The following is a 27,141-nucleotide window of genomic DNA, read 5'->3' as shown; positions in this document are numbered from 1 at the left end:
CGACGTTGACTGCTCTTCTTTCTTTTTGTGTCGCATTCTTTTTGTGTCGCATCGTCCGAGCACCTGGTACGGGGCGGGAGCGCGCTTCCTCGACGGTAAACCCGGCGGTCGCCAGGCCACCGCCCGACCGGGGCTCAGCTGAGCCCTTCAACCGTCAACACACGAGGGAGTGATTACGCATCCGTTTCTGTGACGCACCGTGTACACTACCGATTCGAGTCCGAGCGGCTGGGATCGACGCCAGCCCGGCCCTGCACCCTCGTGCAAGTAGCCTGCCCGGCGGCAGGTCCCTGCGCGAGCCCGCGTGCCGCTAGCAGGCGAGTGAGCGAATCAAGACTCGGGCTGTGGAACGGCCGAGTTGTGCGCAACTGTAGTTGTCATGGGTGGGCTGGAAGCAACATCCCCAGTGTTGGCCACACTGGTCTAAGTAGTTTACAAGGCCAGGCAGATAGGAACGATGCACAACCAACAATCCGCAATAATACTCTGTCTCTTCTCCCTTTCTGATCACGAACGGGTTCTGATCTACGAACGGGTTCTGATCCGAACGGCTTCTGATCCGAACGGCTTCTGATCTACGAACGGGTTCTGATCCGAACGGCTTCTGATCTACGAACGGGTCTTCGACTCGAATGCACTCTCTATACGCTTGTTCTGTTTATATTGTTAATCAACCATCAAAATGCAACCTCTCTCCCCATCTCTGTCACTAATTCGGATGTCCGAGTCCGGTGGCTCCTGAGCCGGGCCGCCGCCGGCCCAAAGTATATCGACGATAAGCTCTCGCCACTTCGCGCAATTGCGACACGATCGTCTCTCCGAGTTTGCCAAACAGGCTTTGTATGAATTGCCGCCCGAGAATCGTGTGGGGCCGCCGGTCCCTTTCGTGGGGGGAGAGTCCGATTCGGGGCAAGGCAGGCTGGGATTTTGCCAACATCGGGAAGATTTGGAATTCATTCCTCCTGCCTTGCATTATAGGGGAGTAGCCATTTCTGGAGCAATCGTGGATGACAAGCCCCAAGTTCGTCTCGCGTTCAGACCTCTTCCCTCTTTCTAGTTCAGACCGTGTCTAGCCCGCAGGCCCAAGTGATGTTGACTGCCTTCATGTACATTACTAGGAACAGAGGCGGGACAGATAAACATGGGATCGAGTTGACACACACATGCCACCTCGGCGCATTCGCTCCTATTCGCAGCCAAAATCTACAAATTGGACGCTTGTCGAGACTGCAAGATTGTTCTCGTCAACGAAAGAAAGAAACCCATGCAATGCCCGGCATCGCACTCATCAACTGCGTACCACACGCCTCTCCGACGAATATCGGGCGTATCAACGCCCACAGGTCCGCAATAGTCGTACATCGTCATCGATTCTGTAGGGAGCGGCCAGACGAAAGTATGCGCCGGCGGGCACGTGGGGGCGTCGATGGATCAAAGAGCCAGCGCCTTAATAGTGGGCGCCCGACACATAGGACGGCCCCGGCTAGCCGGGCTTTACTCGGCACATGGCGTCTCGGCATCTTAGTCTCCGGCTCTTGTCGATGCCACTCCAGCTTGGATGCACTCCAACTTGGATGCACTCCAACTTGGAAGCCACCGCCAAAACTTGTGCAAACTGCCGCATTTTCCAGCACGAGTATTGACGGCGAGTCGCGAAGCGAAATTATCGGGCAGCCACCTGTTAATCGTCTTGGAACTGTGTAGTCTGCATGCATCCCATGGTAGGGTTCGCCAGGGGGCGCAAATTCGCTCACCCATGCATGTCTTGGACCCCTATTACGGGGCCCCCTTTCCATTTGTTGTGCGCACGGTCGCAATACAAACAACAACATGCCTACTTGAACACTGCATCCAGCTTACGCCGGCTGCTGGCAATGTGCATCACGCATACGTCAAACTTGTTGTTGTACATGTACAAACATGGCGATGTACATGTACAAACATGGCGATGTTGGGATGTCAGTCGCCTCATCTCGGGCCCCAGTGACGGCCATCTCGGATCCCCAGTGACGGCCATCTCGGATCCCCAGTGACGGCCATCTCGAATAGGCCAGCCCGTCCTCGGTTCTGCCCCTTCTCTCCTCCCAACCCATCCGTCACATGTCCGTCTAGCACTACGAGCCAGCATCATCCGAGTCGCGCAGGCACACCGCCTCCTAGTACAACGTAGCCCCGTGAATAGATAGATGCGCTGCGGGGTCCCTGGAGCCGGGCACGAGGCGCATCAAGACTGCGTTGGCCCTCCTTTCCCCTCGATCCAATCTTCCGCTTTTAGAGCGGCAGTCTAGAGTTATCCCTCTTCGTGCTCTCTATATACCGAACACTGGCAGCGTCACCGCCTACATCCCTGCCGCCACCCAACCAACAACCTCCCCTGCCGCCACCCAACCAACAACCTCCCCTGCCGCCACCCAACCAACAACCTCCCCTGCCGCCACCCCAACCAACAACCTCCCCTGCCGCCACCCCAACCAACAACCTCCCCTGCCGTCACCCCAACCAACAACCACCCTCTCGGTGAATTCACTAGCCGTCGTCGCCATGCCCTTCATCGACGACTCGGAGTCGAAGCCGGTGGGCTGGTACCCCGGAACGGGGATCGACGTGCTCATCGTCGGCACGGGGCTGGCCGGGCTGACGGCGGCCATCGAGTGCGTGCGCAAGGGTCACAACGTGCGGGTGCTGGAGCGCAACGACGACATCAACACGGCGGGCGACATGTACTTCATGGGGCTGTCGGCGACCAAGTTCTTCAAGCACTGGCCCGGCATGGCGGCCGAGTTCGACGCCATCTCGCTGCGCAACGCCTGGATCGAGACGTTCAAGCACGACGGCGCCCGCATGATCCCCCCGCTCAAGGTGTCAGACCGCCTGCGCGACGCCGGCCTCGACCCCGACACCCCGCCCGGCACCTTCCAGATGCGGCCGCTCGTCTACAAGATGTACGTCCACCAGGTCGAGCGCCTCGGCGTCGGGATCCAGTTCGGCAAGCGCGTGGTCGACTACTTTGAGGACAAGCAGTCGGGCAAGGGCGGCGTCGTGACCGACCAGGGCGAGCGCTTCGAGGCCGACGTCGTCATTGCGGCCGACGGCGTCGGCTCCAAGAGCCAGAGGTTGGTTGGTGGCCAGGTCCGCGCCATGAAGTCGGGCCGCGCCATGTGGCGCGCCGCCTTCCCTCGCCACCACGTCGACAAGAACCCCGAGGTCAAGGAGTTCTTCAAGATGCAGCCCGGCGGCGAGAACGGCGCCGAGGAGCCCATCATCCGCACCTGGTTGGGGTAGGTTGTGCCCGACACGATTCGCACAGAACCAGCACCGGCTGACCAGACGCAAAACAGACCGGGCACCTATGCCATGACGCTGACCCGGCCCGACACCATGATCTGGATCATGAATCACGACGTACGTTTTCCCCCTGCCCCACACCTCCCCCGGCAACTAACAACAACCGCAGGTGACGGGCTCCGAGAAGGAGTCGTGGAATCACACGATCGAGGCCGACGAGGTGCTGGCCAACATGGACAAGGGCGTGGGGCCGCGGCCGTGGGCGCCCGTGTTCAAAGAGCTCGTCAAGCTCACCCCGCCCAACACCATCGTCAACTTCGAACTCTTCTGGCGCAACCCGCAGCCCAAGTGGGCATCCCCACTTGGGCGGGTGGTCAACATCGGCGACGCGGCGCACTCGTTCTTGCCGGCGTCGGGCAACGGCGCGACGCAGGCAATCGAAGACGCCGTGTCGCTGGCGTCGTGCCTGCAGATCGGCGGGAGCCGCGACCAAGTGCCGACGGCGGTGCGCGCGCACGTGCGCATGCGCTTCGTGCGCAACGCCTGCGCGCAGAAGCTCGGCTTCAGCAACGCCGAGCTGCTGCAGGACACGGACTGGAGCAAGGTCGAGCTCGACCCGCGCCGCGCCCAGCCCAAGCTGCCGTCGTGGGTCTGGGGCCACGATCCCGAGAATTATGCGTATGAGGTCTACGATAGGGTCGTCGAGAGCATGCGCAAGGGCGTGCCGTTTGAGCAGGATGACTCGGTGCCGCCGAATTACCCGCCGGGATACCGCTATGAGCCCTGGAGCATCGAGGAGATCATGCAAGACATGCGCAGCGGCAAGCCGGTCAATCTTGGGTCGGGCAACTGGGACTGATTTTTTTTTCTTTTTCGGTTGGATTGGGTTGTAGTGCTGGGAATCACAATCGCATTTGTGCTCGGGCAGCCAGGGACTACGGTTGGCACAGTAGTTGGAAAGCAATGGGGTTGATATCTACCATCTACGATACACTTGTTTACTATCTTGGCATTCCGTCGGGCAGCCGGTGCAGCCGGTGCAGAATATCAATAGGATACACCTATCATCTCCTTATATGACAAGAATGGCACTACTGCACGAACGGTGAACTTTGAAATATGTGCGGCCTGATGTGTCCCCGTTCCCCATCTGAGGGGAGAGGGAACTGGATGGGGTCTGCCGTGGTATCGGCGTATTCAAGGCGTATTAATTACGATTAGCTATTCGGATGTGCCGGAAACGCGTAAGCGGCCTGAGGCTGTGTCGACGACGCACACCTGCGGGAAAGTGCGGGACCTCAATAGCCTGCGGGACCTCAATAGCCTGCATGGTCTGACGTGCAGCTAACGAGGAGTCAAATGGGGATGGTGGCTGGTATCTCGGTCTGCTCTTTCTTTCTCCTGGCGACCGATGTTCAAGAAAGACAAAGAACCTGATTTCTGGATTCGGAAATACTTTGACGAGATATCGGCCCAGTCTCCGCACGTCCCGTGAAACAAACCAGCAATGACCCAGTCCAACGATGTCATTGCCATCGTCGTCGTGGTCCTCACCGTCGTCTTGCTTGTGGGCGGATATGTCACCTGGCGATGGCGGAGGGCGGTCTTGCTGCGCCGGTCCGTTCAATATGATTCCGAGTCCTCTGGGAGTTGTAGGTTTTCCCTCGCATTCGAGACTGGCAGCAGCCACGGAGCCAACTGTGCCCTTTCAACATTATACTGCCCTTTCACCATTATACTGTGCCCTTGCACCATTATACTCGGTTTACCTGTGATCAGCTCTCTAACCCCCCATTTCTAGCCTTGCCCGCGGTAATCATCGAGGACGAGCACGTCCTCAGAGTCCCCGAACGGGTGGTCGTCTCTGAGCGGCGCAGGGTTCGGCAGGTGTCTGGATACCACGGCGTCGGACGGCCGGGAATGCAGGAGGCGCCGCCGTTCCGGAGACCCTTCGTCGTCGATGCTAATCCAGGTGATTCGGATGGGCCAGCACTTGGGAGTCAGGCAATTCGAGGGGGAGGGTACCCCGGCCGGGCAAGAAAGGGGGGCGGAAAGAAGCGGAGGAGACGGTACTAATTAGCCATGTCGCAGTTGGAGAGGCATGAGATTTGGGCCGCTTGCGGGACGATTAGGTAGCAGGAAGCATCGCGGTTTCATTAGCGAGTATCGCGATTTCATTAGCAAGTATCGCGATTTTATTAGCAAGCATCGCGATTTCATTGGCAAGCATCGCGATTTCATTAGCAAGCATCGCGATTTTATTGGCAAGTATCGCGATTTTATTGGCAAGCATCGCGACTTTATTGGCAAGTATCGCGACTTCATTGGGAAGCATCGCGACTTCATTGGGAAGCATCGCGACTTCATTGGGAAGCATCGCGACTTCATTGGGAAGCATCGCGACTTCATTGGCAAGTATCGCGACTTCATTGACAACCAAGTGAGAAATGTTGAATGATCTACCAACCGGGCACAATTATACCCTCGCGTCTGTATTCGCAAGGAAGTTGACAACAAGGTTGAGCAGTCGCCGTAGACACTGGATTGACTGTTGGAATAACGCGCTGGTTAGCCACAGATGTGGCGGTGGAGGCGCAAGCAGCCACATGTGTCTGTGGAGGCGCAGGGGCGCAGGGCCACCGAACCTAAACAAGTGGCCGTAGGCCACTTCCACCTTCCTTCTTAGATCTAGATAGACATCAACAACCAACAATTGAACCACCAGTTTTCGGCGTACAGCTACGCCCTATTGCTTCTAGTACCGGTACCTGGTGATTCCAACATAGACACTCGAGCCCATTAATTAGACACTCGAGCCCATTAATTAGACACTCGAGCCCATGAAAACACCTAAGATAACACTTGTCAATCGATCACTCTCCGACATGCACGTTTTCGGCGGCTCGGGCAGACTCACCAAAGACAGAAAAGACAATCCAGTTGACAGCCAAAGTCCCAAGCCTGGGCGGGCAGTACCTGGTTCGTGTCACGACGTCAGCAAAGCTCTCTCCCAACATGGCACACATGCAATCCGCTCACCCCTGGTCCGAATACAGCTTCAGAAACCCGACCCAGAACACCCACTGCGCGATCCAGCACCCGAGCATCCCAACAAACGCAAACGTGATGGCGCGCTGGATCCGGGCATCCTGCTCCTTGCCGTGTTTCTCCGTGAGCTCGTAGCGGTCTCGGCTGAGGCGCGTGGCGTTGGCGTCCCAGGCCTTCTGCACGGCCGCCCACTGCGCCTCCAGATGCTCCATGGTCTGGCGCCGCCGCTCCGTGGCCTCGTCGCGCCCCGGCTTGCCGGCCCGGTACGTCTCCCACCAGCCGCGCTCCCACGGCGCCCAGTAGCCGCCCGGCCGCGGCAGGAAGCGGTTCGGCGGCGCCAGGCTGGGGCGTAGGATGTCGCGGAGCCGTGAACCCGCTTCCATCTTGTAGTTGCTGGCTTCCTCGAGGTTGAGGCTCGCTGTTCTCGCGAGTGCTATCTCGAGCTCGTACCGCTCCGAGCTGACTTTGGAGAGATCGCTCGTCGAGAGGATTTTGATTTTCGTGCTGGCAGGCGGTGGGCTGCTGCTGTTGGCTTTGAAGATGCTGTTGGCTTTGAAGATGCTGTTGGCTTTGGTGAAGAGGGCTTTGAGTCTGCCCTGCCAGGTTGCGGGAGCTGGGGCCACTGCTGCAGTCTCGGCGGTGGCGATCTGGTCGGGCGGTGCTGCGGTCGCCGGAGGCGGGCTGGGCTCTTTGGTGGGCTTGTTGGCTGGGGTGGAATAGGGAAGCGACTTGCCGCGTGCCCTGGCCTCGGCTTTGAACAGCTTGTCGCACCGCACCTTGTCAGTGCTGACCCACTGCACCATGTCCTCGAGAGACTTGACCAGGGCGTCGTATGACTTGCTGACATGTTCCTCCTCACTCTCGACCACCCGGGGAGGCACCGGAGGGGCGGCTGGAGGGACGGTCGATGCATATGGTGGAAACGAATATGGCGTACGCTGTGGTGAAAGCGAATATGTCGCATGGTGTGGTGGAAACGAATATTGCACAGGTGGTGGAAACGAATATGGCACAGGTGGTGACGAATATTGCACAGATGGTGGTGGATAGTACTGCCCACGATGTGATGTATCCCGCAATGTCCGCAATATCGGGCGATATCCTTTGATCCGCGGGTCGTAGTAACTATCAATATCCAGTGCTGCTGCCTCGGCGGCGGCAGGTGCTTCTTCACGAGCGGGCGTGGCGGGAGCGGCTTCTTCAGCGGCCGGTGCTTCTTCACGAGCGGGCGTGGCGGGAGCGGCCTCTTCAGCGGCCGGTGCTTCAGTAGCAGGGATTACAAGAGCAGTAGAACTGTTCGTCTCGTCTGTGCTGGTCTTGCTCTCCCCGTCCCCCGAGTCCTTCTCGGCCGGATCCGCCTTGCCGAGTCTTTCTCGGGCGGCCTTGGCCTGCCACAGCCGCCGCTTCTCGCGCACGATGTTGAGGCTCGTAAACCCGAGGAGCGACTCGAGCGCGCTCTCGACGCGCGTCACGGACAAGTACAGCATGCAAAGACAGAGTACAATGACGAGTAGCCACAGCAGCGCGCCGCCGTACATCATCTGGACGGCACGGCCAAAGGCGACTCGGCCAAGGCGGTCGGACGAGTCGGTGTTGTAGAAGCCCTGCCACCGCGCGTGGTTGGCGACGGTGCCGAACGTGTAGCTCGAGATGAGCTGCAGGATGACCTCGACGCTCAGGCTCGTGGCCGCGCACGAGAAGTACATGGCGTCCTCACGCTGGTAGGGCACCAGCAGGATAGCCAGCCACGCCATGCGCGGCCGCGTTGTCCACAACATGACCAGCGTCTTGGTGTCGGCGCCCCCGTAGCCCGGGACCGCGCGGATGATGAGCGCGTTGGCCGTGTTGGCCAGCAGCTGCAGCAGCGCCATGGCCGGGCCCATGTACGTCCAGCTGCGGCGGTGCGGCTCGCCGAGCCACCCAAACGTCAGCCACTCGACCACCTTGCGCCGGCCGAGGATGGGCGTGAACAGCAGCATGGCTATGTTGGCCGCCGCGAAGACGGCGATGTTGGCCTCGGCCGTGGGGCACGCCTCGGCGGGGCCGCCGAGGCGGTGGCTGACGGCGATGTCGCCCCACGGCTTGACGTCGGCCAGCTGCACGTCGAGCAGGTCGGCCCAGCCGGCCGCCAGCCCGGCCCAGCCCGGCACCGCGCCGCACGTGCTGTTGACGAACCACAGCCAGTCGTGGCGGCCGTACGAGCCGGCGCAGGACCCGGCGCACGTTGCCGGGTAGCTGACGTTGGCGCAGAACCGGGCGTACGACACCAAGGTCCGGTTGCCGCTGCAGTACCGGCCCGTGGCGTCGAGGACGCAGAACACGTCCGATGCCGCCGCCTTCCGCGCCGCCAGCGACTCGCCGCACGCGCCCTGGCTCGCGCACTCGGGGAACACGAGGTCGCCCGGCAGGTGGTCGTACGCGCTGTCCGACACGCCGGCGTCGATATCGGCCGGCGCGTTGGCCGGCAGGCCCTTGAAGGACGGCGCGCCGTGGCACGTGTCGTTGAGCCACAGCAGGCTCTGCGTCTTCTCGAAGCGCGACGGGCACATCCGGCTGCAGTCCTTCTGCGCCTCCCGGTAGACCGAGCCGCAGACGCCGGACCGGCCGAGGAACACGCCGCACGAAGCATTAAACGTGCTGCCCGGCTGGCCGACACTATAATTCGCCCACGCGGCGTCGCGGCCGTCGTACATTGCCTGCCGCCACCCCTGCTCCAGCGCCGAGCACTCGTCCCTCATGCAGCTGGGCATGTTGTACTGCGGCGTGTCCCAGTCGTCCGTGAGGTCCACTTCGGCCGACGCGTTGCACTTCGAGACGCCCCAGGTGCCGGTGCGGTCCTGTCCCCGGCCGATCTGCACGAGCTCGAGCGACGTGAAGCCAGCGGTCCAGTTCTGGGGGAGGCCCTTCCACGCCGGAAGCACGCCGCACGTCAGGTTGAGCCAGTGGTCGTAGCCGGCGCGCTCGATAGGCGAAGTGCACGTAGCGCAGTTGTCGCTCGCGAGCGTCGTGCACAGGCACGACAGGTCGACGCGCTTGGCCCGCTCCATGCACACGCCCTCGAAGGCTGTGGTGCACTTGGTCGCCGAGCAGTCGTCGAGCCGCGACGGCGTCCACATGCACGGGATGCTGTTGTTGGCTACGCATGTCGGCGGTGCTTGCAGCAGTGCCGGGTCGGCCCACGGTGGTGACGGGGCGGCTGTCTCGTTGGATTGCCGTGGCTGTACGTCTGTGGTCTTGGGGGTAGTCGGGATGTGGAGGGATTGTGCAAGTGTGACGAGGCTGGCGAGCCAGATGAGAGCCGCGATGAGAAACGGGCGAAAGGGAACAGGCGCATGGTGGTGGTGAGGAGCCGTCTTCATCTTCACATCGACACGAGACCAAAAGACATGAATCACCTAATTGGAAAGAAAAGGATTCGTTCGAGTCACTGACGTGTAAATCGCGAGTCTCTTGACTCTCTTGGCTCTCTCGATTCTCTTGGCTCTCTTGGCTCTCGTGACTCTCTTGGCTCTCTCGACTCTCTCGACTCTCTCGACTCTCTTGACATTATGAACAACAGCATTGAGTCACATGCTTCCGCTCTGTGTACGTCAAGATGCAGCAGCTGAGCCAGCAGCTGAACTGATGAATGCGACATCTCGGCAGCCGTTATCAGTCGTGAGGTCTTGGCTCTGGCACTTGGCACGAACCAAATCGGGGACGCAGCGGCAAGGCCTGCAGTTTCAACGCCCCTAACTGGCCCAAACACACCGCTCGCAGGAATATCGACTCAGCCCCAAGCCACAAGGCATACTTCTGACCGGAATTCCAGAATCCCATTCCGGAATGGAAGTCCCCAGCAGTCATGCGTTGTCCTGTGCCGAGGCTTCCATCACCATTCTTCCCCGCCTTTGTTTCGGGAGGCAAACTCTCGCCGCCGCCTTGCCCAGTGAGTGCCGCCTTGCCCAGTGTAGTGCCTCCCTTCATTCATTCTACGCCAAATCGGCTTCGTCCGGGCGAGGCCTTCTGCGACGGCAAATCATGTCATTGGCGATCAACTAACTAGAATAGACGAAGAACTGTAGGAAGATGGCCAGTAAATGACCAGACCGTTTCCCAGTCGTCATCCAACAGATGATATCACGCCGCATCGATTCGACTACAACAGCACGTGAGAAGTTACCCGGTTCGTCGGTTATTGTGTGTATTTACGGTCCCTCCAATGTCCAATTGAACCGTCGCCTCTTCGCGGGGCATTCCGCAGTGCATAATGCGCACCGCGCAAAGCCGCACGACATCCGACTTCTTGATTAGGTACCTTTGGCGCCAAGGCGGCGGGGGAAGCGGGGTGAAGACCGAGGTGCCGTGAGTGAGATTCAGCGGCCTAGGCCGAGAATTAGATAATTGCCTCTCGAGAAGCCATCAACATCTCACAATTCAAGTGCATCATCCCCTGTTGCCCGCTCATTCCCCTACTGCCCGCTCATTCCCCTGCCGCCCGCTCATTCTCCTGCTGCCACTCATTCCTTGCGATGTATTTACCTGTGACAACGGGTCAAATCGGTAGCGAGCCGGCAACGGCCGGTAAGCCGTCATCCAAGCTGCCAAGGATGGCCAAATCTCGCCGTCTGACCAGGCTCTGGCGGATTCTCACTGAACCCAAACCGGAGGACCACATCCAAAGGTTGCCCGGAACCCTGGAACGCATCGCCAGCAGCCTGAGGCAAACCCTCGACCCCAATCCAAAGACAGGCCAGCAGTTTTCGGATGTGCCAGAGCCTCCGCCTGGTCAACACAAGTTGAAACCTTCCGGCGAGCCCGAAGGTGCGCTTTCAGAGGCCAGGGTCGCTGCGATGCCACCGGGCGCGTCTCAAACCTCACTCGACAGCAGCACTTCCATAGAGATGACAGGACAGGAAACACGACAGAAGGAGAAAGGTATGTTCCCGCTCTGGCCATCAACCCCATTATACCATTATACTGTAACATGCTGACCCAAGGCAGGACGGTTACGTCGGAAAGCGTTCAAATCCCAACACCGTGGCATCTACGCGCTTCAGATGGCTTCGACGGTGTCGATTACGGATGACTTGTGCCCGTCGAAGAAAGGCTCGCAGGCGGCAGTTGATTTTGATGTCGCTATCTGTGAGACTGCCGCTTATGACACATTCGCTAGGCGCACGCAGATTCGACCCACCCTCAGGACTCGCTCCCATCAGTCAAAGGCTGCTCCATCTGCTCGCTTATCCTCGACGCCGTCGGCTGCTCGTGCGCGGCGACTTAAGGCTCTACCACTCTTGCGCTACTGGAAGTCGCCTTGAGCTCTCGCGAGGCACAGGCGTCATTTCCCGTGGTCCCGCCGATTGCCTTGTCTAGTGACGGAATCACGGATCACCTTCCAATGCCGTCTTCTCCCGATGGGCCGGATGCCCGTTCGGCAGTGGCCGCCTCATACCGTCCGTCCGTTGAGCGTCGGTCGGGAACCAACGAGTTTCCAACCGACAGTCAGAGTTCGGATGGGTGCCAGTCGTCCGAGATGGGCTCGATTTTCTCGACAGAGGAATCGTCGTTCGAGATGGGCTCGATTTTCTCGACAGAGGAATCGCCCCTCGAGTCCCGTGTGTCGGCCACGTCGCTAGCCGACTTGTCGGAGCCTGGGCTCTATCGACCATCTTCAGATGCCAGCGACACCGAGGACACAATGTCAGACGTCACAGACCACACCGACACGTCATTGATTGATGCTTTTGAAGCATCGCCGACGCCATTCGACCCAGTCTTGCTCTCCCTCCTCGTGTCACTCAGGGAGGAAGTCGTCGGCCGCATCAAGCAAAGGCTGCAAGCCACCTTGCTCCACTCATACGGGGGACAGAAGCGTCCAGCGCAACCCGGTAATTCCGGATCTTCTCCACCCAACCCGCCGGCAGCTAGCACAGAAAGAGCCCCCTTTGTTAATATCCTGCCAAATTGGAGAAAGGGGGCGCCACACGAGGACGACCCCGATAACCCCGGGCGAGGGAATGGCGGCGACGGCGATAGTGGAAAGCCAACGGACGCCACATCAAGGACACAACTGGAGGATCGCCTCAGGAGGTTTGCATGTCCGTTCTACAAGATGTATCCAAAGAGCGAGGTCTGCACAAGTCGTGTCAGGGGCCAGGCTGGGGCTCTGTGCACAGGGTGAAGTGAGTTGACTTCCGGCACCACGGCATTTTCTGCTACACGGAGAACTAACAATGAATAATCGCAGGGAGCACATTTATCGACGCCACCAGCGGCCGACCTTCCACTGCACCCGGTGCCTGGTGTCGTTCGCCGACGAAGAGAATCTCGCCCAGCACATCAGGGGGGAAGTGCGGTGTGAGAACAGGACGGCACCACCAGACGAAGAGACGCTCTTCATCAGCCAGTCCCAGGGACAGGCGCTGAGGAAGAGGAAGAAGGACGTCCCTGAGGAAGAGCGCTGGACTACGGTCTTCCAGATCATCTTTCCCGACGTCCCAGCGGACCAGATTCCGTCACCGTGTAAGCGAAAAAGCTGTTTCTTTTATCCTCTTCATTTCTTCTTGCAGCAAAAGCGCCATCACTCGCAGGTGGCATCACTCGCAGGTGGCCACCCTCGCAGGTGGCCACTTACTTCAACACCAGTCTCCCATTCTGACACCCAAATTCCCCAGATCACGAATCATGCTAGGATTCGCTGCTCAGCTTCGCGATTCTGAGTGAGTTCTGCGAGTTCCTCGCGCAGCAGCTGCCGTCGCGCATCGCTGCCGACGTGAACAACCACCTTCGTGTCCATCAACCACCCATAGCCCCCCACGGAATCCACGGTGACATGACTGAGATTTTCCGGAGCACGGTCCGAGAGGTCATCAACGAGTTCTTGCCCGCTCTCCAGGCTGCGTCCCCAGGTCCCGGGGAAAATGGGAGCCCGACTTCGAGTATTTCGGCACGTCAACCTCTGCTTCCGGAAGACGTCCACCGTGTCGTGCACACACCCCCATTGCGAGAGCCACCACCTCCTCCCGTTGGCTGGGGTCGCCTTCCGCTCTTGGGCTCGGCGGCTTTCTTTGACGCTTCGGCGTTGGGTTTTGGGCTTGCAACCCCAAACGCAGCACCTAGCGCCACCACTTCAGCGATTGCATCATTTGACGACCCATCCTTTAGCCCAGGACTAGGATATTGGACCACGAGTTGTGACGATTAGGAGACAAGCGATCCCAAGTTGTTGTTTTACCCTAAAGTTGCCCTCACCAGCCCCAATCACCCGCGCCACCCCTAGCCACCTTGCTCAGGCGCCACTCAGACACTGCTTAGGAATTGGTCAGGAAATGATCAGGGAGATCGCCAAACATGGTTTAGACGAGTAGGCAGTACTCTGCGGTTCGAATGGCAACTTTTCGCGAGGTCCCAGTTTTTAGGACGCAGGTGGCCCAAAACTAGGACCCCCCACCCCCACCCCCTAAAGTCACATAAAAACCCAGTTTACGTGTCCCCCATCAGGTCTCCATTCCCGTCTTCCTCATTTACGAAAGTGGACAAATCTCACCCTCAAGCTGAGACACTCCCGAGCGGGTTGCTTCGTTTCTATTCTTGTTAGACGCGGCCCTCCTATCCTAACCCATTGGCAGCCGACTCTGAAAATGGTTAAGAGAAGAACTGCAGAGGAGAAAAGGAGATATTGTGACGACCCCGCAGGAAGGACCAGCGCGGCCCGACCTAACCCCGCAGGGAGCACAGTGCTCAGGACAGTGCTGTGCGGGTGGAGACACAGAGACAGGAACGCTTGGTCGCGTTGAGGAATCTTGGCACCAAGCATCTTCGTCAAAGGGTGCTTGGCCGGGGGATACTTGGTGGGACACAAGGCACCCTTCCACCAAGCAAGGTACAAGTTACTTCAACATAGCTTAGTATAGATACCCTCATCGCGCCCTCGATGAAGCGTGAGGATTCTGGTTCCTCACGCAAGTAATGTCATTGTTCACTGTGCCCTACTGTGCAAAACCCTCTTGTATCTTATAGTGACAACGGTGTGACGACCAAAGGCCGTCGTCTGGGCCGGGACGGCCGGGACTTCCCCGCAGTAGGCACAGTGCGGGTGAGATAGCGCATACGGTGGAACCACACTGAGCCATGCGGGTGGTGCTCGGTGGCAACGCGCGGTCTTGGCACCAAGCACCGTCCTGCAGGGCGCTCGGCGGAAAACGCTCTGGCAAACACTGAGCACCCAAAACTGAGCAGGTACAAGTTACTTCAACATAGCTTAGTATAGATACCACCATCGCGCCCCGATGGAGCGTTGGGATTCTGACTCCTCACGCAAGTAATGTCATTGTTCATTGTGTCCTACAGTGCAAGACCCTCTTGTATCTTATAGTGACAACGGCCTACAGTGACAAGTTGACAGACCCCCCGTTGAGAGTCTTTGCGTACTACGACGGCCCTTGACCCCCGACCCACGGTGTAACCTCCCGACTACTTGTTGGGGCATTACCCGACGACCTGTCTTAGCCCTCGGGTGCAGGCCGTAACAAGGTGTTGACCTTGTAATGTGTGGGATTAAGGTTGTAGTAAGTGACTGTTATAACTTCTGTTAAAGTGTGGCTGGTTACTACAGCTACAGGGCCCTGAAGTCCAGGGCACTGTAGCGGTTGCACTGGTGCAGTTATGGTGCTGTAAACGGAGAGTAAATATGCTGGCTACCAAGTCCATTTCTTGGGGCTGCCATTTTCTTTTTCCAGGGGTGGGACCAGAAATGGGCCACCCTTATCTGGCCCAAAACCTGTCCCTCGTCGCATAAAGTTGACAATTTCGTAGGATGGTGAGCTGGGGTTGAGCAATCGTGAGCCGAAGGTGAGCCAAGGGTGAAGCGAGTCTGATTTTAGGCTAACCATTTTCAGATGAGGCTCTTCTTTTTTGGAGAGAGACTACCTCTATATTCACTCGCGACAATTTTTTTAGCCAAATCCGTCTTGGGCTTGAAAGTTGAGCAGAAGCTGAGGCGCACTGAGCATCGCGCTGAGCTGAGCTAAGTTGTACGGATGTCGCGGTTATACTTGCCGTGTCCAAAATGATCCCAGTTTTGGGACACCGGCCCATAACTTCCGTTTTTTTCTTACGGTGCAACTAGCTACCGTTATCAAACTAAGTAGAGCTACTATTTGTATTCTAACTGAGAATTAATAAACTTTATCGCAACTTGCTTATACTCTTCTTTTGGAAGAAGCGGAAATCTACGAATATAATATAATGAAATATTTAACTAGCTTCAGCCCTTATAATTTGGGAAGTACGTAAAGATGATTAGTGACTTTGTAACTAGTTGTCTATATTTCCGTTGGAATAGTAGGCGGGCCTAGGAAAATAGGCAGGAGAAAAAAGAGAGAACTCCTCCCTTCATCGAGTGTCTCCTTGTATCTACAGCCTTCCAGTAGTTAAATCGGTATGAATGCATCGAGATAATACCACCTCACACCCAGGTATAATCCATGCCTGTTTCGCTTGGGTGTGCATGAAGCTGAAGAAACGGACAAGGCACTCTCACCCTTTGATAATGAGTGTCACGACCAGGGCAAGGCATTGAGGTGAACTCAGTCCATTGGGTGCTATCGACGAAGATTCTAAACTGAGGAGGGAAAGAAGGAAAAGTCCGACAACGCGTCGCGTGCTCGCGAATAAGTTTGCATCTATCAGTGGGGTAGGTGGGGCCTCGAGGAGGCTTCTGATAGGCCCGTGGGTTCTGGGCGGCTCTGGCTGCTTCAGGGCCAGTTTGGTGGACGGGTCCTCACATACCGGAGGTTTTAACTTACAAATATCATTATAGATGCGCTTAGATACTTCATTATCCATAGCCCCGACTAGCTTTCGCGTCTTACTCAGGTCAGTAATCGGATTAAGGGGCGCTAAACCGAGCTGGCTCTCCTAGCTAAATAATTTAGATCCAATAAGGGGTCGATCGAGCCGATCGAGCTAGAAGACGAGCCAGCATATCCTCGAAACACAACAAGACCCTGAAGATAGCGCTAGAGCGAACATTGCTGCTAAGCGGGCTCCGCGGACAAGCCTACTAGAGCCCCTATTGTCCTCGGTCATCGTTAAGAGAATTATAGAGGCCCCCGCTCCTAGCTAAATACGAGTAAACCAAACTCTGCGCTAGCACCAGCGATCTAGATCGATCAACAGCGCTAAGGGTACGGGACCCAAGTTTAGCACGCCCGAAGGGGTTATCGTTTTCTATAATAGTTACGTCCAGATTTTCCTTCAGGAACTTTATAAGTTTATTAGTCACTGCCGCGGTATGATTCGTAAGATAGTGACCGCCGCTGAGTCTATACGGCTCGAGCAGCTAGGGGAGTTCGAGATGCCCGATGAGAATAATGAGGCGGATTTTAAGAGCGGCTCCACTACATCCATTGTTCAAAAGGATAAGGGTGGCAGGCAAGGAAAGTGGGTGCCGGGTCTACATTCCTCAAACACGGGGCAGGTGCGGCCTAGAATGCTTATGAAGGCTATCAGGGGACATTTGGCCCACGCAGGCTCCGGAACTCTAAGTCTGGATAACTCGGTCGATGGCTACCTTCCACCAGATATCTGGGAAGATCTTGACAAGAGCCTCGACGATGTTTAGACCATGTGCAAGCATGCTGCTCGCTAGTTCTTGCGTGATGGCTGTTGCATGGAAGATTTGGGTAATATCGGACGCCAGCTGGGCATTACCCAAAAACTGGCCCACAACAAGATGGCGCGCATTGGGCGGCAGAAACAAGAAGAGATCTCACAATCAGATGGAGCCGCATTAAGCAGTTTTGGCACGAAAGATGTGGAAGTGGCGGACAACAAGCCAGATTGGTGCAAGAAGCTAGACGAGGTAAATGATTCCATATGGAACGTTCTCCCATGGGGAAGCGGTGAGCTTTGCAGGGTTGGGAAGAAAATAGCTGAAGGCTCGTTTGGAGATGTGTTCGAGGGTTGGTGGTGGCTTCCAGAGGAAGACAAATGGGTCCCAGTAGACCTCAAATTCGTAAGTCATCTCGGATTAACAAGCTTTTATATCTAGATCTAAGGTGGAGGCTGACTTCACCTAGGAACTACGAGGCAGTTCTACACCTCAGCTAGGGGACGAGTACCGACAGTATAAAATCTTGGAAGGCTGCGGTAAATTTGTGTTTTTGCTGCTAGTGACGCGGTTGACTATGACATAGCAGATACTCCTTGTTGCTTGATCATCTGGGCTATGAGGATACAACACCAGCAAGAAGTTGAGTTGATTTATTACGGGTTACCTGGAAACATCAAGGACAGTACTGTGGTCGTTGCTTAATGATACATAACCGGCCTGATTTGCCTCTTGTTTTGGACCGGTTAACCAGGTATCTACCTTGATAGGCCGCGTTCGTGTAACCTGCTATTTTGATCCAACGCTGTGGACGACAGCTTGTGTACTTTTCGAGACACAATAACCTCAAATATATATATCACACAGCCCTGAGAAGACGCAAATAATTCCTTGAGTATCTCCCTACACTATCCTGCGTTATTCATGTTGGCATGTTGAGTGTTCTCTCATTGAGACTTGACCAAAATGGACAATCATGCAAACTAACCAAGCCCATAGACCACGTGACATTTAACAGCAAGAACATGTCGGCATGTGTGACGCGAAAGTGAAACAAAGTAAAAAAAGATATTGAATGACGCAGAAATGGCATTGCGTCGTAGCGTGGGCGCAAACGTGGATATGGGCGCACTTGTGTGAGTGTCTGGCGGAGCAAAAATGCTGTGTGATATCCGTACTTAGGTATCCTGGGCAAAATTCCTCTTTGTTGTCTCCGTTCATGTACAATTACACCAAAATGCGGACGACCTGCTTACCCAACTCGGCGCCTGGGGCTAATTAGTTCGCTAGACTGGTTTTTCTATTTGCCAAAAAAAAAAGCACGGCTTTTCAGTTGTAAAATGACACGACTGACTAGGCCACATTTTTTTCAGGTGCGACTATCGGGGAAGCAACACCGAACACGCTGCCGCATTTCACGTCTTTGTAATTTCTCGTGCTGCAATTGCGTCGGTGAAAGGCTTTTGCTTGTTTTTCATCACTATCGTTGTCTGCAGCATTGTGTAAAAGGCTGGGTTATAAAATCTGGGAAGGATCCCTTTGCTTTCGTCGGAATTCGTGGCTGCTCTTGGAATTTCCTTTGAGCTGGCTCTCATCACAAATCGGTCAGAACGGTCTCAGGTGTGTTCTACCTCGAGCCTTTCTAATAGAATTCAGAATACCTGCCTTGACCGCCCTCCGTTAAACCGTTAGACTCACCCGCTGGTCAAGTTTATTCTCGTCTGCTGAATTTTAGAGTTAAAATACGCCGCACCTCGTGGCAGATAACCTAGATGCCCAGGCTTCCTTGCGAATTCCGACCGCATTCGCGCTCGCACGCACATTCGACCCGACAGCTGGCAGGCAGGCTCCCTTGGTAAGTTGCACCTCTTTTCACATCTCTCTGCAGCTCTCTTCATTGTTCACCCTTTCTGACTCTCAAACAGGCGTGCAGGTGAACGTGGACCGACCGTACTTCCAAAACCCCGACCCAATTCCTCCGCCCGCAAAAGTTTCAACGTTGAACTTCGCCAACTTTTCTTCCTTCCGCAAGCACGTGAAACCTCAACCACACCAAGTCGTCATCTTTCGTCGGTAGTCGCGGTAATCACAGGCAGTACTCAACCTCACTCACGAAATACAAGGAAAACATGAACAGCCAAGCCCAGGTAAGCGAATCCCCTCTCTTCGTCTCATGCTCGTCGCGCCTTTTCCCCGTTCCGCTCTTCATCTCTCGACCTCGACGCTGCCCTTTCACCACCCCATCCGCGGACGAGAGAAAAAAAAGAAAAAAAACCTGACACAGCCCGACAGCACGAGGCCAAACCAACCGGCTCACCACCTGCCCCAACACACAGAGGATGCCGCGGCGGCAGCAACAGAAACCGCAATAGAAACTGCAACCGCAACCGAGGCGACCACCACCACCATCACCACCACCACCACCACCACAACAACAACAACAACAACAACAACAACAACAACAACAACAACAACAACAACAACAACAACAACAACAACAACAACAACAACCAGCAACAGAGCTCCCACCGGCCCAACGACCTCCGCCAGCGGGGTCCCGGCGCAGGCCTGGGCTCGGCCTCGTCATCATGGCGACCAACAAGCATCCTGCTCCGCGCCCGGACCGCCGCCATGACGCCGGCCGCCGGAGCAGCCACCTCTTCTGGCCTCTCTGACCGCATGCGCGCGTACCTGCGCAGCAGCGACGACGCCATGGTCGGCCACCTGGCCGTGCACCCGCGCGCCGTGGCGGCCATGTACTCGCGGCAGCGGCTCGCGGCGGTGCAGCTGGCCGTCGACGGCGCGTGGGCGACGACGACGGCGGCGGCGGCGGCGGCGTCGTGCCGCCCGCGCAAGAATCCGTTTCTCAACAGTAACAACGGCAACAGTATTAGCAACAGCAACAGCAACAGCAACAGCAGCAACAACAGTGATGATCATGCTGTCGCGCAGTATCCCGGCTCGGGCACGGGCACTAGCACTGGTACTGCCACTGGCACTGGAGAGAGTAATAATAATAATAATAATAATAATAATAATAATAATAATGCCAGCAGAAACGCCCAGGACAAAAGACCAGCTGCTGCTGCTGCTGCTGCTGTCGGGTTTGCGTTTGCAGGCGGCTGGGAGGAGGAGGAGGAGGACGACGACGACGACGACTGCGTCATGCGCGACATTGGCGAGGTCGGCGCGCAGTTCTGTTATGATGCTGATGCTGATGCAGATGATGATATTAGTGATATCGCCGCTGCTGCTGCCGGCTGCGGCCGCGATGCTGTCGTGGAGGGCATGCGTGCGGCGCTGGCGGCGCTGGAGATGTGAATAAAAAATAATCTAATAATCTCGCATCATGGGGACTTTCAGTTTCTTTCCTTTTCGCAAGGGTTTTTGGGAGTTGGAGTCAGGGTTGGGTTAGTTTATTACTTGGCTTGGCTTTGCTGGGTTCCACGGCTTAGATGGTGGCCGGCTGGTTAGTTGGTTGTCTGTCTGGCTGGCTGGCTGGCGTCTCTTGGTCGGGGTTTGACCATATCATCTTGCCTTGTGCGTTGGAACTGAGAGCTGTGCTTCGCTAGCTCGCTCACGACGGGGGGATCGGACACAAGACTCTGGCGTGGCACTGAGCTCGTCCGTGAGCAAATGGGATGGCGGCATATGCGGGATCCCTTTTCTTTTTCTTTATCCCTCTTCTTTTTCTTAGTTCTCCCCCTTTTTCTTCTCGACTTTCCGTCTTCTGTTCCAAATCAAGTTCAGGGCGCACAGACATCAATTATCAGGGGAGTCGATCCATACATTTTCATGGAGAATATGGCGTTGCACGATTGACATGCCGCCATAGCATTGCACGGAGTTGTCAGCTAATTAGATACGTTGAATATTTTTTTCGAGTTCTGTGGCCCGGACTTTTCGTCGGCCTCCCCGTCCTGTACATATATATGCATAGGTAATCACTTTTACAAGTGGCTCAGCTTGTCTCCCCGGGTGCATACGTTGGACCACTTCTGAAAATAACCCGCCCCCTCATCCCGTAACATTGAAATAATTCGCCCTCACCGGCACAACCAGCCCCACAGCGGCAACAAACGCGGTCAGGTTGAAGCCCAGCGTCTGGCCGACCTGGGCGCGTGTGACGGCGAAGCCGGCGGCGGGCGTCTCGTATAGCAGGCTGACGTAGCGGTGCGGGTGCGCGGGCGTCTCGGCCGGCGGCGCGGGCCCCGTGTACGCGACGGGCCCCGTCGCCGACGTGACTAGCGCGTGCACGGCGCCGGCGTTGGCGCCCGCCTTGTACCCCGTGAGCATGGCGTGTAGGTTCGTGCGGCGGCCGCCGGCGCTGGGGTTTTGGAAGTTGGCTGGGCTAGGGAGGCGTGTGAGTGACGGCTATGGTGCTGCCGGGGGTCTGGGGTAGTAATAATAGAGGCTGCGGGCTTACACGTCCTGGTCTGTGGTTTTGTTTGTTTGTTGTTGGTTGTTTGTTAGCCTAGACGTAGAATACGGGGAAAGAAGGCCAACTTGGGAGGCGACATATATTATGGGATGAAATGTCTGAATGAGCGCCCCGAACCCACCTATCATCATCCACAGGTACGTGCCGTTCAGGACCGCGTCGGAGGTACCAATTGTCGGCTGCTTTGCTGTCTCTGGCTCGCCCACACATGCGCCCGACAAGCGTCAGTGTCTGTCTCGGCCCAGCTTCCCGTGAGCAGTGCTAAATCTGGGGAATGGCTCTAACCGGCTTTTGTCAGGCTCGTGCCGGGAACCGTCACCGTCTTGGCCCCAAAGATGAGGTCCAGCCGCGCGGCCACCTCGGGCGTGAAGCCGGCGGGCGTCTGGGCTGCGACAAGCGCGCCTGCGGCGAGGATCAGAGATGCTGTTGGAAGGAGCATGTTGATGATGAGTAGTCAGCCTGTGCTTGGAGAAAACTAGGTAGGTGAGAAAGGGAATGCGGGTGTCGGGCGGCAGTCCTGTCCTGGTTAAATAGCAGAGAGCAGTTCTGTCCCAAGACATTCCAGTCGCGCCGTGTGTTTACCCCTGCTATGAGCTGTGGCATTGTGATATATGTGGACTGGCCGCCCGATACCAGACGATAATTGCCTGCAATATCAGGAAGAGCTTATTTGGAGGTGTGTCGAGGCTAAATGTACAGAGCCTCCACATACGTGTCTTGGAAACCCATCTTTGACAAACCGATATGTCCACCACTTATTGTCAGGCAAATTGCGATACCACGTTCATGTTAATATGTAATTTCGCCTACGTACCCCGCATCGCTCGGATCGATCCGGCATTGATTACCTCGTGTAACTACCTACCTTAGTCGTCGCCTCGGGGCGGAAAGACGTCGTTGATAGATGACTTGAGCCGGGTGACGATGTCCAACGACCTCTGCGCATCCTCAGCTTCGTCCTCATCATCGCTAGTCCAGTCATTACTAACTCCGTGCCTTGCTATGGTAGAGCGGCAATCGTATTCGCCGAGTGATAAGAAGAGATCCATTCTGCACTAGACCGGAAGGGTCCCCGAGGAATATCCTGCTTCATGTGCTCGCCCCAGAAGGATTGCATCGATACGATCCTCTTGACAGCAACTGAGGCGTGATTGTTGTTGTCGGCGTCGTCATCGGCGTCGTCCCAAGGGGAATGCGAATCTGGGAAGATATTTCCAGTGCCGCGAAACTGGTTACGGAACACATCAGCATAGTAACGCGCGATTGTCGGACCGACTGCTTCTTTGCTTTGAGTGTCATCACATTCCACATATTCACCAGGGGCTTCCCAGGAATTTTCCCCATAAGAATCCATTCAAACCCAATGGGGTTGGCGCGGGTCGCCTCGTGCGCGATGAGTTCCGGCGCAGGTAGAGATGTGTGACGCCTTGTCCAGTCAATCGTCGCGACCTCGCTCAGAGTTTTGTGACCAGGATCGACTGGGAGCGACACACGCAGTACTAGAATCCGACCGCCGTCCGCGATGTTGTAGATCTTATTGAAGGCCCCTTGCGCAAGGAAAGACACCGTAGGCTCAGCCTTCTGGTCCTGCAATACTGGTATGATCGTGCGAGTGATGGAATCGATATCGGGTTCGACGGTCCATCGGGGCTACAAAGAGAAGGTTGTTTGGGCCGACTGGAGGCCACCCATTCTGCTTGCCGGGGCAGCATCCTCGATGAAAAGAAATTATGAATGAATGAAATAGAGAGTAAGAAATGGGGTTAGGATGAAAGAAACTAGACTCGACAGTCGAAGTGTACGGTAGCTTCGATGGTAAGTTGCTAGTCGTACTTGGGTTTTTTTTCCCTTCCTAGTCTATATGTCGGACTGACTTGCGCTAAAGTTGTTTGTTCGAGAGTTGGGTTCTTGTATTTTGACGGATGTCGTGTAGGGCACGACAGGAGGCAAACCGAGTCACCTGCAATTGGCTACCTCAACTGGCTAGTACTAATAGCTCGGGATGCCTATAAATCGGTACGGAGGCTCGTCGATACAAACGTTGGTCTCTTTCGTTATATAGTAGGAATTGGGTATACCGGGACCTAAGAGATAGAACTATTTAACTTTATCGAAAATACTGAGAGCAGTAGTTTGTATCTGTAGTATGTCTAAATCGGCCGTCTCTACCGCCCACAGACCGGCAGAATCCCAACGCATAACAGCGTGCTAGCGGTGTAGAAATAGCAGGACATTGCCATAAAGCGAGCGGCTTGTACCGGCAAGGGCTGCGAGTACCTTCCGCATCATCACCTTTCTTTTCATTCTTCGATTAGCTTGATCTTTGGAATGAATCTACAAGGTGCAAGGTCGCCTGTTTATGCAATGTTGGCGTTGGGTATGAGAAATGCTGTTTCCTCTGCAACCATAGCTACAATCACCAACAGTTCTCCTAGAATACATGGCAGCTATAGTCTGGGTAAGAATTGGAGCGACGGTACTCCTTTATACGCGCTTGCGGGCATATTTCGGAGGCTGGCTAAGGCTCCAACAATAAGGCAAGCCCTAGATAGGAAGTATAGCATCCCAAGAAAAAGAAATAAATAACACCACGGCGGATGCTTCTTGTATCCTCCGAGGATCTCCATACTTGCCTTTGTGTAGTGTGACCGCCTGAAGCCTATTATCTCTGCAAGACCGTAGACCGCTAGTGACGCGCCCATAATTATACAGTTTACCCTCCAGACAAGCTCCTCGGTCGTAGTCGGAAACGTAAGGCTCCAGCCGCAAAGGTGTATGCTGGCAAAGGAAGATATAATAATACCTAGGCACAGGTTCTCCCTAAACCCGGATGGTTTAAAGTCGCGGTCATTGGGGACCCCTATATTTTTCAATCAGTTGGGTCGAGTATGGGGGCAGGTGTGGGAGGGGAACAAGGCATACGCCGAAGTGGTCGAACTTGCCATCCTAGCTTTAGTATAATGCGCATCAGTCTCTCGCCCCATGTACTGGACCAATAGATGCCTAGTTCTATGAAATCGAGTACAGTGTTCTGAAAAGGTTTCTCGGCAGTATCCCTAGCAGTTAGACAGGGCGACCCACTTATGCAATCGCCCCCCTTTGCAATCGCCCACCACCATCACCGCCCACCACAAGAATCGTCAAAATACTCAATTGTAGGCCAAATTCTATAGAAAAAAGTACATTCTAGTCCTCGTCAATCGCCCTATATTGCTCAAGCCCACGGGCGATAATTTCTTCAGCTTCCTGGACCAAGTGTGCAGGCCTGGACTTGGTCTTCTTGGATCTCTTCTTGGGAGGCTTTTGACTAGCTTTTTGAGCCTCGTCAATTTCGTCAATAGTAGCAAATCTGTCGTTGGCGTCTATTTGACCCTTTTACGTGAATAGGGTTTTTTGGATTCCAACTCGTTGGCTAAGAAGTCGTTTTTTGCCTTCAAAGCAGCGATTTCCGTATTCTTCTGATCAAGTGCCCTCCCTACCTTCGTCAACATAGTCCTGACGACCCTATCTCGGGGATTAGTGGCCGTCTTGGCTAAGCCCTGTTGCCTGCGGACGTCGTGACTACCTTGAGGTGTATTGAAGAGGTCGTTCCGGGTTGCCCGGGTCTTCCGGGGTGGTGTGGATGGGGGGACTGGTTTTGCAGCTTCGTCCCGGACCGCCTCGGGGTCGTCAAGTATACGAGCGGGTTGGAAAGGCCAGATTCCGGTCTTCCGGAAGCCGGATATAATATTCCGGGCTGACATACCCTGCTCTGAGGCGTCCCGGTAGCAAAAAAGGAAGCGTTGCTTGTTGATAGGTGCTGAGGCTGTGAAGGAAGCCAATTCGAGGGTTCTTTGGCGAAAATAGGACTTCAAAGCCGAAAAGACAGACTGGTCGAGTGGCTTGGTCTTGTGAGAAGTGTGTGAAGGCAAGTATAGTAGGTGTACGCGGTTTCTTTTAGCTAGAAGCATAAAGTCTTCGTCGATATGAGTGGCGTGTTCGTCGAGGACCAATAGGCGCCAATCGTCCTTCCTTTGGGGCTTTGTTTGAGGAAGATATACTTCCTTGAGCCACATAAGAGCTATTTTGCTATTGCTCCAGCCTGTGGGCGTACAGTCGTATTTCCAGGTCTTGAGGACTGGTAGTTCCTTGAAGTTATCCGGGAAGTGTTGGCCTTGTAGATTTTTACCCGTAAAGATCACTACGGGCGTCAATCGCTTGCCCTCAGCGGTACTACACTCGATAATACTGACCCAGGTCGTTGGATCAGGGCCAGCCAGGACTGCCCGAGATGTGAGGGCATCGCCAATCACCTTCCCAACTGTAGTTTCCGTCTCTTGCATGCCATGTTCGTCCATATTGGCGATATTCGCAGGTACCAGCTTCTTGTCCTTAATTACAGCTTCCAAACGATCAAAAAAATGCTGGAATCTCTCACGGGTAGATCCTTTGACTCGAGACCGTTCTAATAAGGTACCTAACTTGGCCTTTACCCTGGGGTTGCGGGTAAAAAACCGATCTACCCAGCGCTCACCAACTCGCCCAGGGAGCCCGGCTTCGTTCAGGATCGCTTGTGCGAATCGTCTTAGCTGTGCACGACTTGGGGCACGCCCTGCAGCTTCCTCCTCAAGAGCCCACTCGGCGACGAAGGCTTCCTGGCCGTCAGTTAACTTCTGGGTGTTTTTTTGGGCTTGTCGTGGATCCTGTTGTCCACGGCGTCGTCTGCTGAGGGTGGATTCAGGGATCCTATATAGGCGCGCTACTTCCTTCTGCTGAGCGCCCTGATCAATAGCCTCAATAGCCTCGGCTATTAGCCGCTCTCGTACGCGTCGAACCATCGTATTTTGAGCCTATTCCGACCAGTATTGAGGAAGTTGTTGGTGGTGGAAGGTAGAGAGTAGGAAGTTGGCGGTGTGGGGGAAAAATTGCAAAGTGGGGCGATTGCAAAGGTGGGTCACCCTGTCTAGAAGTTCGTGAATGTGACATTTGGCGTGGATACTGGTCGGCGTCATCACGTCAAGGGGCTTATGCCACCACAGGCACAGAGTGACAGTCGAGCAGGAAATGAGGGCTGCTGTAGTCAATTCGAATGGTGTAATTTGTAACCCACAGGCAGCGCGGGTAATAAGTACGGTGATAAGCCGGCTGGATTGGAAGAGGACGAGGCACTTGGTTATAGAATCAGCGGTACTTTTGTCGTTGATTTCGTCCTCTTGGGTTGTGGGAGTTTCGATGTAACTGTGTGCAACTAGGTATACAAGTTGTTTGGCAGTGATGGGAAATGGGTGGCTTGTGCCAGGCATCTCGAGCAGGAAACCCCCACTATCAGCATAAAACCGTGGGTCACCGTCCAGCAATCGAGACCGAGGGCCTTCATATCCTTCACTGACTGGCGAGCGGACGACAGCTGAGCGAAGGCGAATAGCATAGGTAGCTCGGGCGCTAAGATGCCGAGAATAAACCAACTGAGCTTACGAAGGAGGCGTGCCGTGGATCCTTCATCTCGTCCCGGGACGTTAAATGCAACATGGAGAATAAACAGAGTACCCAAGTTGCTGAGGCATGGCCAAATGATATCCATAGTGCCTCTGGTATCAGGTGACGAGACCCAGCCATAGCGGCCCGAGTTGGTGGTGCCATTCGCGGGGTTGACGCCATTAGGAAGGGAAAACTACTTGCTGATCGTTGATGTACTGATCGATGGTGTGTTGAGCGTTTTACTGGGAGCTTATCTTGGCTCGCATCTTTGGGTTCGAGATGCTAGTTATACTGTTATTTCTGTCCCTGGGCTTCT

General features: G+C 55.6%; 11 protein-coding genes across 11 annotated transcripts; 6 read left to right on the top strand and 5 right to left on the bottom strand.

The window, feature by feature from the left end:
- Positions 1-1,893: 1,893 nt before the first annotated feature.
- On the top strand, positions 1,894-2,422 carry B0T26DRAFT_724357 (uncharacterized protein; the record flags this gene model as incomplete). Its single annotated transcript, XM_060442685.1, has 2 exons — positions 1,894-1,984; positions 2,008-2,422. Coding segments are annotated over 2 exons (249 nt in total), but the record flags the coding sequence as incomplete, so codon positions are not given.
- Positions 2,423-2,541: 119 nt separating this feature from the next.
- B0T26DRAFT_652589 (uncharacterized protein) lies at positions 2,542-4,144 on the top strand (the record flags this gene model as incomplete). The annotated part of the gene is made up of 3 exons (XM_060438383.1): positions 2,542-3,278; positions 3,339-3,402; positions 3,455-4,144. The coding sequence occupies 3 exons, from the start codon at positions 2,542-2,544 to the stop codon at positions 4,142-4,144; spliced, it is 1,491 nt and encodes a 496-aa protein (XP_060293522.1).
- Positions 4,145-4,546: 402 nt separating this feature from the next.
- Positions 4,547-5,971, top strand: B0T26DRAFT_805707 (uncharacterized protein; the record flags this gene model as incomplete). Its single annotated transcript, XM_060447163.1, has 4 exons — positions 4,547-4,937; positions 5,087-5,257; positions 5,418-5,725; positions 5,858-5,971. The coding sequence occupies exons 1-4, from the start codon at positions 4,793-4,795 to the stop codon at positions 5,969-5,971; spliced, it is 738 nt and encodes a 245-aa protein (XP_060293521.1). The 5' UTR covers positions 4,547-4,792.
- On the bottom strand, positions 5,898-9,692 carry B0T26DRAFT_787573 (uncharacterized protein; the record flags this gene model as incomplete). The annotated part of the gene is made up of 1 exon (XM_060446797.1): positions 5,898-9,692. One exon carries the CDS (start codon positions 9,690-9,692, stop codon positions 6,321-6,323), a length of 3,372 nt encoding a protein of 1,123 aa, XP_060293520.1. The 3' UTR covers positions 5,898-6,320.
- A 1,230-nt stretch (positions 9,693-10,922) lies between these two features.
- On the top strand, positions 10,923-11,596 carry B0T26DRAFT_755310 (uncharacterized protein; the record flags this gene model as incomplete). Its single annotated transcript, XM_060445945.1, has 3 exons — positions 10,923-11,250; positions 11,317-11,457; positions 11,532-11,596. 3 exons carry the CDS (start codon positions 10,923-10,925, stop codon positions 11,594-11,596), a joined length of 534 nt encoding a protein of 177 aa, XP_060293519.1.
- A 2,081-nt stretch (positions 11,597-13,677) lies between these two features.
- Positions 13,678-14,258, bottom strand: B0T26DRAFT_434374 (uncharacterized protein). Its single transcript, XM_060434995.1, has one exon. It carries the CDS (start codon positions 14,129-14,131, stop codon positions 13,835-13,837), a length of 297 nt encoding a protein of 98 aa, XP_060293518.1. The 5' UTR covers positions 14,132-14,258; the 3' UTR covers positions 13,678-13,834.
- A 2,213-nt stretch (positions 14,259-16,471) lies between these two features.
- B0T26DRAFT_654201 (uncharacterized protein) lies at positions 16,472-16,939 on the top strand (the record flags this gene model as incomplete). The annotated part of the gene is made up of 1 exon (XM_060438524.1): positions 16,472-16,939. A coding segment is annotated over one exon (468 nt), but the record flags the coding sequence as incomplete, so codon positions are not given.
- A 1,074-nt stretch (positions 16,940-18,013) lies between these two features.
- Positions 18,014-20,248, top strand: B0T26DRAFT_679513 (uncharacterized protein; the record flags this gene model as incomplete). The annotated part of the gene is made up of 7 exons (XM_060440364.1): positions 18,014-18,063; positions 18,301-18,429; positions 18,537-18,547; positions 18,691-18,782; positions 18,985-19,074; positions 19,442-19,878; positions 19,984-20,248. 7 exons carry the CDS (start codon positions 18,014-18,016, stop codon positions 20,246-20,248), a joined length of 1,074 nt encoding a protein of 357 aa, XP_060293516.1.
- Positions 20,249-20,944: 696 nt separating this feature from the next.
- On the bottom strand, positions 20,945-21,807 carry B0T26DRAFT_755308 (phosphatidylethanolamine-binding protein; the record flags this gene model as incomplete). The annotated part of the gene is made up of 4 exons (XM_060445944.1): positions 20,945-21,278; positions 21,354-21,363; positions 21,490-21,561; positions 21,654-21,807. 4 exons carry the CDS (start codon positions 21,805-21,807, stop codon positions 20,945-20,947), a joined length of 570 nt encoding a protein of 189 aa, XP_060293515.1.
- A 427-nt stretch (positions 21,808-22,234) lies between these two features.
- B0T26DRAFT_743343 (uncharacterized protein) lies at positions 22,235-23,602 on the bottom strand (the record flags this gene model as incomplete). Its single annotated transcript, XM_060444241.1, has 4 exons — positions 22,235-22,368; positions 22,425-22,596; positions 22,641-23,018; positions 23,549-23,602. 4 exons carry the CDS (start codon positions 23,600-23,602, stop codon positions 22,235-22,237), a joined length of 738 nt encoding a protein of 245 aa, XP_060293514.1.
- A 2,571-nt stretch (positions 23,603-26,173) lies between these two features.
- B0T26DRAFT_787560 (uncharacterized protein) lies at positions 26,174-27,000 on the bottom strand. The gene has a single exon (XM_060446796.1). The coding sequence runs from the start codon at positions 26,648-26,650 to the stop codon at positions 26,198-26,200; it is 453 nt and encodes a 150-aa protein (XP_060293513.1). The 5' UTR covers positions 26,651-27,000; the 3' UTR covers positions 26,174-26,197.
- Between the last annotated feature and the right edge of the window lie 141 nt (positions 27,001-27,141).

This window comes from Lasiosphaeria miniovina (assembly GCF_030549165.1).
Source record: "Lasiosphaeria miniovina strain SMH2392-1A chromosome Unknown B0T26scaffold_6, whole genome shotgun sequence".
NCBI lineage: Eukaryota > Fungi > Ascomycota > Sordariomycetes > Sordariales > Lasiosphaeriaceae > Lasiosphaeria > Lasiosphaeria miniovina.
This window is presented reverse-complemented; position numbering and strand designations above follow the sequence as displayed.